Consider the following 14,917-nt stretch of genomic DNA (forward strand, 5'->3'; position numbering starts at 1 on the left):
TTCTCCAACTTAAAAAAAAAAATTAATCTCTAAAATATTAAAAGAGTGTCCATCTTTTCTGCTTGCCTAGGACTGAGTACAACCCTTAGCTGACATGGCACAAGATATTCTCTTGTTCAGTGTTCCCTATCTCCCACAACACCATGGTATTGCCAGTACACATTAAGTAACAAGCAGTAGCAGCCCAGCAGGACCAAGAGCTCTGTGCTCACTTCCTAACATGCCCTGCCCATGGCCTAACCAGAAGCAGCCCTGGATGTGGCTCTGGTAGCCTGGTTTAGACAGAGATGGGACCAGGACGTTCATCTGCATGGACTAGGGAAAGGCACAGAACACTGCTGCAGCCGGGCCTGTAGAGCCAGGGTGGGGGAACAGGAATTATCCATATAAAGGGCAAAAAAAGCATCAGAAAACAAGCTGACCATCTCCTATAGACTTGCAGGCACCAGTGAGATATCTGCATCAACTAAACCATTAGAAAGAATCTACCTACAGACAAGATGATCAGACACTTCTATTGTCCTTAATAAAAAAACTCAGATATATTTTATTTTGTTCTGGTTTTATTTTGTTTGGTGATTTGATTTTAATTTGCTTTTTCACATTCTAGGTGACCACTTCACATTTATGAATATGACATACAGTAAAATTCTGTCCCCAATTGCACAGACAGCTTTCAGATCAAATCTGTGTGACATCCTCAAAGAGCATTTGGCTCTGTAGGCAGACAGCATCTACAGCAGCTCACTGGCAGGAGGCTACAAACAGATTGTACACTCATTTAAGAGAAAGCAGTGAAGCATTTCCAATCTAGCTTTTCATTAAAAAGCTTCTTAGCACCATACACAATTATCTCATCCACATGAAACAGTTTATGAGCTCTAGAGGACAAAATGCCTCCCCTGGTAGCACATGCATCTTTCAATGAAGTTACAGGAGGCAATGAGCAGTTCAGAGCTCTCTTCCCTGCCAGTCACACAGGAAATCTTGGCTCTCCAAGGGCCAGAATCTACTGAAATGCAGTTCAGATGAGCAAATATTTCACATATAACAGAGGGGATCAGATCCTTACTGATTTCACAGGTCTAAATCAAAACACACTGTGGAACACCTACTCTTTGCATCTGGTGGTGATTTTCTTACTTAAACAAAAGGATGAGGTGCTCAGAAAGGATTATTCCTGTCACTTGTTTTATCTCTAACAATTGTAATAGACTGTGCTATATTTTTCAACCTTTCAGAATATTAATGATCAGGTATTGGCAGGCATTTTGCACCTAGGAAGTTCTTTCCACTAAACTTGTAAAGAAAAGTGTAACATCCATTACTTTTGCGAAGTCTGGGTGCAAGGTGTTCTCTGAGGAATCTGCCTCTTCTTGAGAGCAATCATAATTCACTGGAACTTCTGCAGGGTCTTGAAGAGAAGGAAAAATAAACACAAAATGGTTTTATTATTCTTGCTATTACCATAGAATTTAAAAGATAAAACCCCATATTTCCATGTCATTTATTTTTATTCCCTTCAGACTCATCACCTCTGCAAATGGAAGGGATGCTCTGTAAATCTTTGTCCTCCTCAACCTCATCTCTCACTGCTGCTCACTCTATCTTAGTCTATATTTATTCTTCCAAACAACAGGCCTGACTACTCATTGAACCATCCCACACATTCACCCATGACAAATATTCACTCCCATGACAAATACACCTTTTCCTCTCAGTCCCTTCTGATGCAACACCAAGGGTTTATGTCAAGCAAAAGATTTGGGATTCCCATAAAGGGAGCATTCAGTGAGGCAGGCAGGACCTTCCCCTCTCTCTGGGAAAGGGAGGGATGCAGTCTGCACTCCATGAGCTGCAAACCTGTGGGTGCAGAGAGCAGCACTGAACACAAGCCCTGGGCTTTACCAGCTCACCAGGGAGAGCTCTGCTCCCACTTGGTAATTCAGCCCCATGTGAGAGAAGTCACTGCAGTCACTTAGGGCTCTTCTTGCCAAGAAAACCTCATGGCTTTTGACAAATTAACTCTATAGCACATTCCTGTTGCTTGTTATCAGCTTTTTTTATTGGTAGAGACTTCTGTTTTCTGTTAGCCTGTGTTTTTGACCTCTTATGCACATATTTCTTCCTGTTTTATTAATATTCTTTACAGGTCACATTTTCAAAAGTACTCCTCTGATTCTTAAGTGCAAGTCTCTTGTGCCTCCAAGTTCTAAAAACATCTTTGTCTATATGAGTATCCTGTCCTTCCAGAATTAGAACTTACTATAAACATCAGGATAAAGAGTTCAATTAGCTCTGAACATCCCTAAGATTCAGATGCATGTGGATGCAAAGCTTTGACTCGGCTCAGAGCACACACATTTTACATCTGTATTAAGGTTTCAAGTGTTTTCAGCCTTAGAATTTCAGCTGGAGTGCATCCAAACTGTATGTGGTTTATTATGTGGAGGAATGAGTTACTGCCACATGAAGACTGCAGTACAACAGAGCATCCAACTCTTTCTTTCACAGTGAGAGCATAATATGCAAGCTCAAAAAAGCAAGAAGCAAAAGTCAATAAGCTTTCAGAGAAAGAGCCATATACCACAGCTGTTTTTTTTCTTTTAAATTATTAGCTCCAGATTTTTAAAGAAAGCATAATGTTGGAAAAAGAACTGATCAAACCACTCTCCAGCAATTTTTTAAACCTTCAGAGTTCCAGGACAGTAAAACACAAAGTACCAGCAAGATCACTGAGAGAGATCAGAGTCAGAGGACTAAATTTAAAAAAGAGCTGCATATGCAAAGTGGAGCCACGTTGCTCCTGCTGACTTTGTGGGAACAGCTTTACCTCCCCTCCAGCCATTTGAAAATGATCTGAGGGGAGTTAGCTGAAATTATTCAGGGACTGCCAAGACTGGTGCTGCCTTGTCAGGAATCAATAGGTACAGAATCCATTACAGACTCAGGCACTTAAAATGATTAAATACTCATATGAAGGTTCCACTTTTTTCACTTGTTTAAAAAACCCCCAGCAATACAAGAGATTTTTCACTCTTACCAAGTCTCAGATCAGTGAGATCTGCACTCTTCCTCTCCTGAATGGTTCCCTCTGGATTTATTTGCAGGATTTTGTTGAGAGTAGAAATCCAGTCATCCATATCCTGCTCATTTTCAGCTGCCAGCACAAAGTATGTGAGGTCATTCATTTTCAGCTCAAAGGCATGTTTCCTAAGCCTGTTATTCTGTTGGAACAAAAGGAAAATAAAAACAAACACTAGAACTAATACAAAAAGGTACTGAAAAAGGCATCCATCTTATGGACTTGTATATGGCCACTCCTTAAAAATCACATTTCAGCAAACTTCAGTGGCTTTAGAGAAAATTCAAATAGTGTGATACTAACACAAATTTCTGTCAATTTGTGCATTTAAGAGCTTCTGTGGCCAGACATATGTCCTATATTTAGCCACAGAAATCTAAGATGGACAATAGTTCAGAAGGGAATACCTCCCATGTGGAACAATAAAGAACCCCATGTCACAAAATGCAGCACTGCTAGGTGAGTTGGAGTGGTCTGGAGAGAACAGCTCTAAAAAAAAGTTCTTACACTTGACCAGCCTATCAGACACCCAAAAGATAAATCAAAGTATTGCTAAGTCATATAAATATTTGGGGGAGAGAGGGAATAGGACTTTCCAGAAGATTGCAACAGGACAAATTCCTGCGCAGTAACTATTTATAATGAGTACTTCCCACAGCTATTTTTTTTCTTAGACAGATTTTAAAAACAACTTAGGGGATTTTAACAATTTTTCACAAAAGGCAAAGGTGAGGTACAGTGCTGGTCAGTCATTGTAATGCTATCCTTTTCCAGCACAAAATAAGAACAAATGCCCAGTGTACTGGGAATAGACTGAGTCCTGAGAGCTGTTCTCTGTCACCAATTTTACCTGCAGGAGATGATAATTCTATCCATTTCTGTCATAAGAATTAACAGGTACTTAGCTACTGAAACAGCTCAATAAAATCAAATAAACTGATGGGATCTAACATAATGTGCTTCATTTCTCAAATTTAGCCAATTAGTGAGGCACATATCTCTTAGTCCTAAGGAAGCAGTTGCATCAATTTTCTCTCCTCTTTGCTTATATCTGAGAGAACAGTAATGCATTCCACCCCCTATTGTTACACTGAACTTTTAAAGCTGACTGATGGTGGACATCAGTGCCACCATTTGGATTTCAATATTCCAGAATATTGCCATCACTTTATTGACAGATTTAACCTTAGAGTGATGCTGACAAATGAAAAAAAAAAATCATCCACCCCATAACTGGTCATTTCACTCTATTTTTTCTTCCTTAACAGTCTCAAATAACATCACAGTGGTCTCCTCTATTTCTGCATACTGGAAGTATTTTTCTGCATAGTTCTATATGTTAAGTAATTAAGAGGTTTCTAAGCCAGATGGCAAGATGATAGTGATACTTTTATTTAGGAGGAACAGAGGTAAAATCTGATCCTGATTAGCAGAGGAGGATGAGAACCCAGGACACTGAGAAGCAAGTTCCATGAACATTTTTTTCCAGCAGCAGAGATGATTTAGAAGATTCCTACCCAATCTGTTGCTAATCACTTGCTCCAGTTCTTATTTTACATGTCATGACCCAGATCAAGAATCACTTAAGACTGAACTACTTCTTCTGGAGCTACTTGGGTCAAGGGGGTCAGACAAATCTTGGCTTTTCAAACTGACTTGGGATTGTCTGTGTGCATATGTGTGCACGTGTGCTATTTTTCAGTTCTGCTACTGGAAATTCTCTTGATAGGAAATAATTTTCCTCTCAAGTACTTTATAGAGGTGAATACTCTTTCAGGGTTATAGATTTTAATTCATCAAGTGCAGAGTAAGAACAAGCTTGGGTTTTGTAGAAATTGGTTCTTGGGTGTTCAGTATTTATCCAGATCCTGAAATTACTCCTCTCCTCCAACCATACATTCAAATAATGTAAAACAAGGAGTAAAACTTCACTAAAACCTGTTACATATATAAAAAATCATAACATATATATATAAAATCATAGAAGGGCTTGACCAAGAGCTAGAAGTTAAACAAAACTATGCCAAGGATCTTAGGTAATGGCCATTTAAAACTTTTAAAGCCAGATTACTTGTAAAGTAAATTATGTACACCAGTTTATGCACAATATATAAAGAAGAATACTCTGTTTCAATTTTACTTCAGATAAGACAAAAGCATTTAAAATTAATGGGTTTATTTTCTATTTTATAGCTTTCCCTTTATGACAAGGCCAAGATCTTTAAATCAGGTACTGAAAGACTATCAGACATTATCTAATACAGCAATATATTTTGCATGCTGAACCTTAAAAACATCAGGCAGGGCAGGAAAACTTCAATATCCACTTTTCCATCTGCACTTCAGACTTCTGGCAAGCAGATGATATCTACAGCAAAGTCTTTGTTTCAAATCTAAGGTCAACCATTTTACCTTCCTCATCAGTTAAAAAAAAAAAAAAAAACAAAAAACAACCCAAAACCAACAATGTACCATTTCTCAGTTTGCTCCTCTATAAAACTCCTTCCATATGGCATATGGACCTTAACTTCTAATCTTCAACAATTAATTTCAAGTTCAAAAAATTTCTTCCAGAAAGAAGTAATACAAGATTCAAAAAAGAGACTATGAATGAGCTATAAATGAAACATCAGGCTAAGTCTAATGCCTGCAGGGTCATTCTTCCAAACGAACGGATTGTTTTGGAAGCATTTTGTATTTTATCTGGAGATGATTTCTCTGGGATTTTTACTACAATTTTGATATTCTATCTCAAGCAAACAGGAGCTCAAAGTCATTCACAGAGACTTAAAACAATTTATAGTAGTATTAAAACTCATTAAATCACAATGTAGATATCACATTTTTTCACTAAAAATTCAGTTTTACTCAACTCTTTCTCCACATTCTTTGGCCTCCCTGTTTATGGCAGCTCTAAGCCAGGTTTTGTTTCTCAGCCCTACGATTCCAAGTCCATCACAGACCTGGCCAGCTGATGGCATTCACCCTAGTACACCCTTGGCTAAGAGTCTAACTTCTTGCTAGTGAAGCTAGTTCAAATTTGAGAGTCCCATGCTAAATGTCAATCAAACCTATCACAGAAATTTGAATTTGGGGGCAGGCAAGAGAAAACCTCATGTTCAACCAGTGTGGGACAATCTGGAGGAACAGTGTAGGTTTAGAAAGCAGCTATCAAAGGTTCAGGGGGAGGAGGATTTCAAAGGTTTCTTGAGGTTTTTTTTTGTCAGAAGTTAGTAAAAAAGGGCAGAAATGTTGCAGTCAAGATATTTTTGCTATCCTGGAGTGTCATGAAAAACAGCATAGCAGAAAGGGCACCCTATGGGGCAGCATTAAATATGTGCACAACAAGACCCTACAGGGCTGAGCTCTGGCTGAGACCCAGCTTACAGAAAGCCCCTGCTGCAGGCAGGAGCCAGCAGCAATTTCTCACCACGATTTCTCTCTAAGAATCTCCTCCATGGCTTCTGCTACACTTCCAGGCTACCTGTGAGGGTCTCTTCAAGCCAATGCAGTGACAATGGCAAACATCACTGTCCTACAAGCTTATCTGCATCCTCTCCCACCCCTGTTTGGAAAAACAAACACCCTTCTGAACAGCACTGGGACAATGGCCACTGCCCACAGAGCTGGGGACTGCCAGCAAATATTGTTCCCAGGTGAATCACTGGGAAATGATCACTTTTCTTGCTCCAAAGGGGTTGAGAGGTAAAGGAGGGACATCACAACCAAGAAAATCTCTTGTTTATTAGAGGCCTTCTCTTGGGTTACCTGAAGGTTTCTTTCAAAGCAATCCTCAAATCAGCCTGCCCAGTACTGTTACCAATCTTTACTGGTTAAGTTGTAAAGTATGGATTAAATAAAAGGTATTTCTCCTTATTTACTGACACATTGGGCTAGATCAGGCAATAGTCACATACCATTCAAGGTAACATCTTGGTTTAGAATGAAGTAAAAGAAAAAAGAGAAATATATTATTAGAATGAGAGGAAAGGAAGAACAAGATAGGAGAAAAAAGCTAAGAACACAGCCTAAGGGTAACAATAAGAAAAAAAAGATTGATTTAGACATTTCTGGATAACAAACAATAAGGTTCTGTCCTACCTGATGCCATTAAGACACACTATCATATCCAAAAGTGATGACCTTCAAGGAGGCTCAGGATACAAGACTAATTTCACACTTGCCCTACAGGCAGTGCTTTGTAACCTGAATCTCTACCCCACAACAAGCAAGCATGCTCTTAGTAAGCATGAGGTAAAATCTGACATGTCAGAAAATAATTTCAGAGAAACCCCCTCCCAAATATTTCACAGTATGTTTTTCTCATGTTTGCCATGGACAAAGTGTGTGCATGATCTGATACCATAATTCAGCTGTGCTTTTTTGTAACTTGTCAGTCTGCAGCAAATTAAAGAGCAAAACCATTGGTGCTTTCATTTCCTGAAACTGCTAATGAGACCATTATTCTGCTAATGAACATGTTCTTGTCCTTGCCTTTTTAAATGCATTCTACACCCAAAACACTGCAATGAAATAAACTGGAACTTACCTGTACAACTCCTGTACAAGAATCCAAAAAAATACATCCCTTTGGCTCCTTTGATATTTTTTCATCTTTATAAAAATTCATAATATATGAGTTATCTGACAACTGGGTCAGCTGGAAGTAGCGCTTTTTGAATGACTGCAGGGGTGGGAAAGAAGAAGCATGAAAATTGTTGTACTGCAAATTATTTTCACTGGTACTTTATTCACAGGGTTTAAATAACAGGTAACTCCTGACTGCATTTCAATCACTATTCTCCAGACAAATGAATTATTACTTTATTATCATTTAAAGTAATGTAATCAAACCTGAGATATAAACAATGTAATCAACCCTGAGATATAAACAGCAAAGTGACAATGGCAAAAAGTGTGCCTCTGTGGGGAAAATAAATACAAATGGAATAAAGAAAGAATAATGTTGTTTCCTTACCCGAACAGTAATGCTGTTGTTGACAGTGCTGTTGAAATTCCCTTTATAAAGCCATCCAGACTTGTAAACTCCTGCTGCCAATCCTCCTCCTCCACCACCACCACCACCTTTAGATGATGAGTGGGATGTTGTGTCCTATAGGGGAGACAAGGTTAAACTTGCACAGACCTGTTTTCTGAATTTCAAGACAAAAACTGTAATGTGTGAAAATCTGCTTGATAATAAATAATCATCCTTTCATTCCTTTTGAAATGAGACATTATTAATAGCCGTCCTATACATGGGATGACATGAGACAAAGCTGTTCCACTAATTTCAGAGCTATTTAAAGTATGAAATATTTTATAGGAGATAATGAGCCTCCATTATAACTCTATTTGATATTAAAGTAATAAATAACTTTTCCCAGTAGAAAAAACAACCCATGCCAAAACCAGAATACATACTTCATCCTTATCCACATCTTCATGATCAATTTCAAAGGAATGTGATGGTAGTTTCTCTGGTCTACATTCACATCTGGCAGGGGGGAAAAATGTATTTGTTTATTTATTTATTAAAAACAAATAATGCACCTATTATTTCAGGAAGGTAACCATACTGAGCCACCATGGCTATGCCAGTACACCTTTTGCTGTGATCCCATTGTCTTCTTTAAAACCATGACAGTTTTAAAATACTTTTTTTCCTAAGCCACGTTTTTCCCAAGACTCTGAAGCTGTAACAGTTCTATACAAATGACAAAATATCAGTTTTTGGTCTCTTTGCAGCTCTTCCACCACAACAGGCAACAAACCCCAATTTCCAAAGAGAGATCCCATTCAAGGCTGGCAAAGGAAGGAGACTGAGCTCTTCAGTAGAATTCTTAACCAAGACCATTAGAAATTTCATCTTAAAACTTCTCTATCACCTCATGATTTCAAGATTTTTTTTCTATTCAATATGATGAGCACAACCTTCAGGCAATTTTTCACAATACACAGATGTCTTTTCGATGTGATGCCATTTAAGTTCCTTATACTGTATACTCAGATCCACAACTGAACATGAAAAAGCAAGGCACTTAAGCATAAGCATTTGCTTAATTTTAAGCATATAAATAATTGTACTTAGGCCCAGAGTACTTCTCATATTGCAGAATTAAACAGTAACAGCCAAATACTCACAAAAAAAAATTCAAGGGTATTTTTAAATGGAAAAATATAGATTTTTCAGTGCCCTGAAAAATTCCAGTACTGTGTTCAAGTTCCTAAAAATTAAAAACCTCATCTTGAAAACCTTCAGTTGTGATATGAAAACCTAAAAAAGTTTTCATGCTAAAAGCGGTTATGTTAGGACGACTGACTTCTCCAGAGTAAAAAAAATTAAAAAAAAAGAAAAGATAACTTTGACCTTTTTCATTTTTATTCATTCATACATAAATTACAGATAAGGAAGATCAGAGTAATGAGCAATACCTATCTCCTTTCATTTTCTCCATTTCAAAACCAGTGTTCCCATGAAGTGCCCGTATCATCACAAGTGCACAGAGAACACAACAGTGTTTCATTCCTTCTTTGGTTTGTTCCAGTTTTGCAGTTTATTTACTGCAAAAAATGGATCAATGTTTTGAATAAAACAACATTTACAATCTAATGGCATTTTTGATATCTGTAAAGTTTTAATAATCAGGATATTTGTGATGGAAACCCATTGAGGGTTTTCCAATGCAACCAAGGGCAGCTGTTAAAAATTCTTTTACAAAAAAGAGGTACCAGATCTGAAATATCTGTCAAGTGTTCCAGGTTTCCTATAAACAGCAACAAAAATTTTGCTAATGACTCTTTCTGTTCCCAGGCAGTCAGCACAGCACACACTAAGCAACCCCTAATCTTTTCCCACCCATCCACTTGCTCAAAAAGCAAGAACACACTGGTACACAGCATAAAACATGGTATAAAAGAGGTAGTGAGAGCTCACAGAGAGGAATTTAAGGGGTTAGAAAGAGCTGAGAAAAACCTCCAAGGAGGAACACACTCAGAGAAAAACCAAAGCAATTGCTAAATATTTTGATCCTGTCATGCACACGGCGCTGAGCTCTGTCCTGGCGCCACAGCAGGGCTGCAGAGGACATGCTGAGCACTCACTGCCTGCCCTCAGCATCACACAGCAGCTGCTGCCAATCAGAAAGGGGCAGCATCCAGAAAAAACAACTCTGGCAAAAATCTGCTACACCATGCAGCCATTACTCGAGGTGTTGCACGAGCGCGTGACCCGGCACAGCCTCAAGCACATGAGGTCCTTCAGCACTGCTGAGTCCCAATATGCTTGTTTATGCATGGAAAATCCCACAGGGAAGTTCAGCACACCCTCAGTGAAGGGAATTACTTCAGCCACAGTTATAACTGGTATTGTAAATGATATTCCTTTCCCACAATGTAAAGCTAAACACTTAACACTCATCCAGTGCTCCCCAATACAATTATTTCCTATAAGGGGGTTGATACAAGAATATGTTCAGATTTCTGAAAGTATGACAGCAGGTTTCCTCAAATCAAACAAAAACCACTAAAAAGTGGTAAAGAGATCCAGAACTATCAACAGTGAGGTACAGTATAGTGACCAGAACATATCAAGTCTCTTTATTTTTCTTGAAAAATAGTCTGAAACACCAAACTTTGTAACATACACATGTAAATCAAGGCAGAAAAGGTGGGAAACAATATGTAATGAGGTGGATCTCAAACCAGATCTGTTAGAGGTATATTAAGCTCAAAAGCCATGGAGGTTTCCAGCAAACAAAATGCAGACAAGCCCTGCTATAACTTTGTATCTGAAATATCAACAAGTGTGGCACCCAAACCTTCCCTAAGAGATACAAGACACAAGATCTGGTGTCAGTATAATCATCTGTACAATGTATGTGCTAGCAGGGGGAAAAAGTAAGATGTAAGACACCCCTGGTACCCCTGGAGCATGAACCCATGAAAGCAAATCCCATTAAGCACCACACTAAAATATCCTTTGCAGAAGGGGATGTACGTAATCAGCTAAAATGTACTTTTGTGCATAGTAATGCACCCACATCTGTCCCATGCATATTTCATAAGAGTGAAGACATTTAAGGTTAAATGGAAAAGTGCTGTGCTACAACCATTTTTCTTGAGCACTAAATGCATTAATTTTCTAAACCAATCAGAAGGCTGGGTATTTAAGAAAGGGTGTTTTTATAATCTCTGATAAGCAAAACTGCTCTTAATGGCCTTTTGTACTACCATGTATGCTGTTCATAAAAATGCCAACCTACAAGAGCAAATGCAGGTCTAAAGGAAGGTTTGCAGTGCAAAACCTTCTGAACACAGCATCTAACTGGGCCATAAGATTCAATTTTATGAGTTTTTTCAGTTCTTGCAGCAATGAAGTTAGTACTGGTTTCCATCCAACACAAGCTTGGAGCACTCATGCATTCCTGTCTTATGCGCAGGTAAAAAGCTTTTTCATACAGTTAATTTTAATGACATAAACTCCATGAAAGAAAGCAGTAAAACAGTTCATTCTGGCACTTGGTGATTTTGGTAACTACTCTCTAAAACCTTCCTCAGGGGCAGGACACAAACCTTCCAGAAACAAGAGTATGGGTAGAAACTCATGCATGTAGGAATGAGACCAGATTCTTTGTTTCTTTCCACTCAAGTCAAGGAACTTGTTCCTGCTCCTCCCAGCACTTGTCCAGTGATTTTCATGTTCGAGTGCCTCCAAGCACAGGAGAAATGCCCCTTGCCCTGACACTGGCACACTTCCACTGCCTTGTACCATCAGTGCACCCATCTCTGCTGTACAATGCAGCCATAAAGCACTGAAATCCTACTCTCTGTTCCTCAGGGGAACTAAAAGGAGAACGAATCCCAGTGAAAGGTGAGTGACATTTATGCATTATTAAGGAAAAGCCACTTCTCCTGTATCAACTGTGCTCTGAAAACGCAAATACACTTGTAAGGATTTGAATCAGCACTAATGGAGTTTGTTGATACCAGTGAATTCTGCTGAGTCTTGAACTTTTCTGAAGGACCTTTGCTTCCCCTTTTTAAAAATGCAACGCACCAAAAATACGGTAAAACAAGCACAGCTTAGAAGACAAAGGAAAATGCAAATATGGACAAAGCTTAGCAAATAACACAAGCTTAAGGGGAAAAAATAATAAAAAAAGGGAACTTAGGTGAGCTCTTACTGTGGTAAGTGTCGAAAGTCTTCTGAATAGGATTCATATTTGTAGTTCACAACATGCCAGTGGGAACTGTAGTATTTACAAGCCTAAACAGAAGAAACACAAACAATAACATGGAATTACTGCAAGGGTTTAGACTCAAGAAGGCAAAAAAACTGACAAAGTTCTGGGCAGCCCACATGCTAGAGAACATAGTCTTCTCTTTTAGAACTAAGTGCTCAGTTCTTAAAGGAAAGCCAGAGTCATATGTTTCCATACTTTGAAGCACAATTTCCCTTTAAAATCAAATGCACTGAATCACACAAGATGGAGCAGGGAGCTGATAGCAATTTAACATGCTTTACTGATTCTCATCTGCTTTCTAGGAAGCATCATTAAATTATATGGTTACTGCCTCAAAAGACACGATCTAGTTTAGGCCTGACTTCCTCCATGGACATTGATTACATATTTTTTGTTTGCATCCTGTTTCATTATCTAAACCTTCCACTGTAAATACATTTGCCTCACTCTTTTATTCTCCCCTGTTGCAGCACAAGTGCTCTACTTCTTATTCTGTCCTTAGTATTGATCTTTAACCTCTTAATCACATTCAGGAATATATTAAAAGGATTATAATTTTTCACCAGTCTCATTTTCCCTTCCACACTGAATTTGCTCAGTCATGCCATCATGCAGTTTTTGCTGTCTAAAAATTTTCTTGCTGGTTTTGCATCCACCTTTGAAAATTGTTCTTAATACATCAATCTCCCTTAAATAAGGAAGCCAAACCTGAACTACACATAAGGGCTTGGCTGTGCTGTCAAGTAGACCAGAATATCTGGGCAATTTATTTGATGCAGAACTTTTATCAATACAGTTAAATACAACATGACATTTTGAAAGGCAACAAGATGCATGAAATATGTACAGTTATTGCTAAGGTGCACATCTACAAGAAAAATGACACTGTGTCAATTTCCAGTGATTCTTCATACAGAGTGTAAATTGCGAACTGGTATTTGTACAGGATGCTGAAGATTTCACCACAGTATTGTATTGTTTTCTCCACACACTCCACCTGAAGATTTGTGCCAGCCCACCTGAGATGGAAAGGAAGAAAGAGAGGGATCAAGCCCAGAACCCAACAGTAGAGGCTGCTGCCCAAGACCACAGGGAAAAGGAGGCACATCAGGAAGGAAAAGAATGGGGATTTACAGTAGAGGAAGAAGCAGCAGGACTGAAAGGAATCTGAGGTGGGAACAGTAAAGACAGTTTCACAGAAAGGCATGAGACTCCAGAAGTCAAACAGAATGGAAAAACAGATGGATCAAAGGTGCCTAAATAACAAAAACTGTGCAGGGAAAGTAGAAGGAAAGAGACTAAAAGGACAATTATAAACTAGTATAAAAAGGTTGACTGCTTCAATGGGGAGTATTCCCTCTCTTCATTCCCAGCTCCTTCTGAAGCGCCCATGGGAGTCACTGCTTGCAGGGCTCTCTGCCTCAGGGGGACAGAGAGGGGATTATCAGGCTGCTGGAGCAAACCTCAGATGGGCTGTCTAGATTACTCAGCACTGGCTAAACAGATATCTTTTCCTAAATCTTGTGCAAAATAGGCAGAGTATGTAGCCATAAATGATTTTAAGAAGTAATCTTCTTTGTATTCAGAGTCTTCTGTGACAGCTCTATTTGGTTTAGAGTGTGGAAAGGTGGCCAGGAAGTGGGTGCACATTTACAGGCAATTCCCTCCCCTGCAGTTCAGCACAACCAAAGGCAGTAAACACATTCCAGGTGGATCCACTATCTACCTTCTCATCTGACACAAGACCTCATTATTTTACAGGATGCAGAATAAAGTGAGACCATTAGACAATACAATGCCATATTCTCCAAGAATGAGGATAATATTCCAACATTATAACTGACTCTCCCTGCACTTGCCAGGGTCAGGTTCAAAGCTATCCCTGAAAACCATTCAAGCACTGATTGCACTTGGCCTATAAATGTAGAGATAATTAAAAAAAAACACCTCACACCCAACTTTCTGTTTTATGGTTCTTCATAAAACAACTTGGTCACTCTTGTATTTGTGTTAAATGTGTGTGACAGTCACCTAGGCTATAAGAATATCTTACAAGAGACACATATTCTCTATTCTACACAAGCCAAGGAGAAGCTCACAAAGCATTGTGAGGGTGAGCCCAGAACCTCCAATTCACACATCACTCCCCTTCTCTCTGGCAAATGTAAACCAAGGGAACCTTCTACAGAAAGGAGCACTTTTCCCCTGTGGTACTTTCATTGCTAAGTATTTTATTTAACAGATGCATTTAAAGCCCACAGAGAGCTCTCAATGTCAGCTTTTATTGCAAACATTATAGGCTGGTGTGTTCAAAAAAGCAGTTGTGAATAACATATAAAGCAGGCCACAGTTTTTTAGCTTGTAACTATAAAGGTTTATTGTGCTCCTCCAAGAAATAGCTAATCAAAATAAAAATCAAAGGGGACAAAGCAGCACATTCAAGTATCACTCAATAAATTCACAGAAGACAAGCCAACCCAGTGCAACAGCTACCACTGTTCTGAGCTAGCTTCTGTGGGGAAACTAGAGCTAACTTAAATAGTAACTCCAAAAAAAGATTCTCTCTTCAGAATATCCCAACTGAAAA

The 14,917-nt window shown here is 38.8% G+C and overlaps 1 protein-coding gene across 1 annotated transcript in view; it reads right to left on the reverse strand.

Annotated features, from left to right (window-relative positions):
• The window catches only part of DOCK10 (dedicator of cytokinesis 10), a 141,980-nt gene that overhangs the window by 58,518 nt on the left and 68,545 nt on the right, over positions 1–14,917 (reverse strand). The window contains exons 4-9 of the mRNA XM_058812233.1: positions 12,271–12,353; positions 8,510–8,582; positions 8,064–8,198; positions 7,635–7,769; positions 3,044–3,227; positions 1,329–1,414 (exon numbers count right to left, since the gene is read on the reverse strand). Coding sequence (XP_058668216.1) covers positions 1,329–1,414; positions 3,044–3,227; positions 7,635–7,769; positions 8,064–8,198; positions 8,510–8,582; positions 12,271–12,353 — 696 coding nt within the window. The remainder of the gene's footprint in view (positions 1–1,328; positions 1,415–3,043; positions 3,228–7,634; positions 7,770–8,063; positions 8,199–8,509; positions 8,583–12,270; positions 12,354–14,917) is intronic.

The sequence above is a fragment of the Ammospiza caudacuta genome, chromosome 11 (assembly GCF_027887145.1).
Source record: "Ammospiza caudacuta isolate bAmmCau1 chromosome 11, bAmmCau1.pri, whole genome shotgun sequence".
Lineage (NCBI taxonomy): Eukaryota > Metazoa > Chordata > Aves > Passeriformes > Passerellidae > Ammospiza > Ammospiza caudacuta.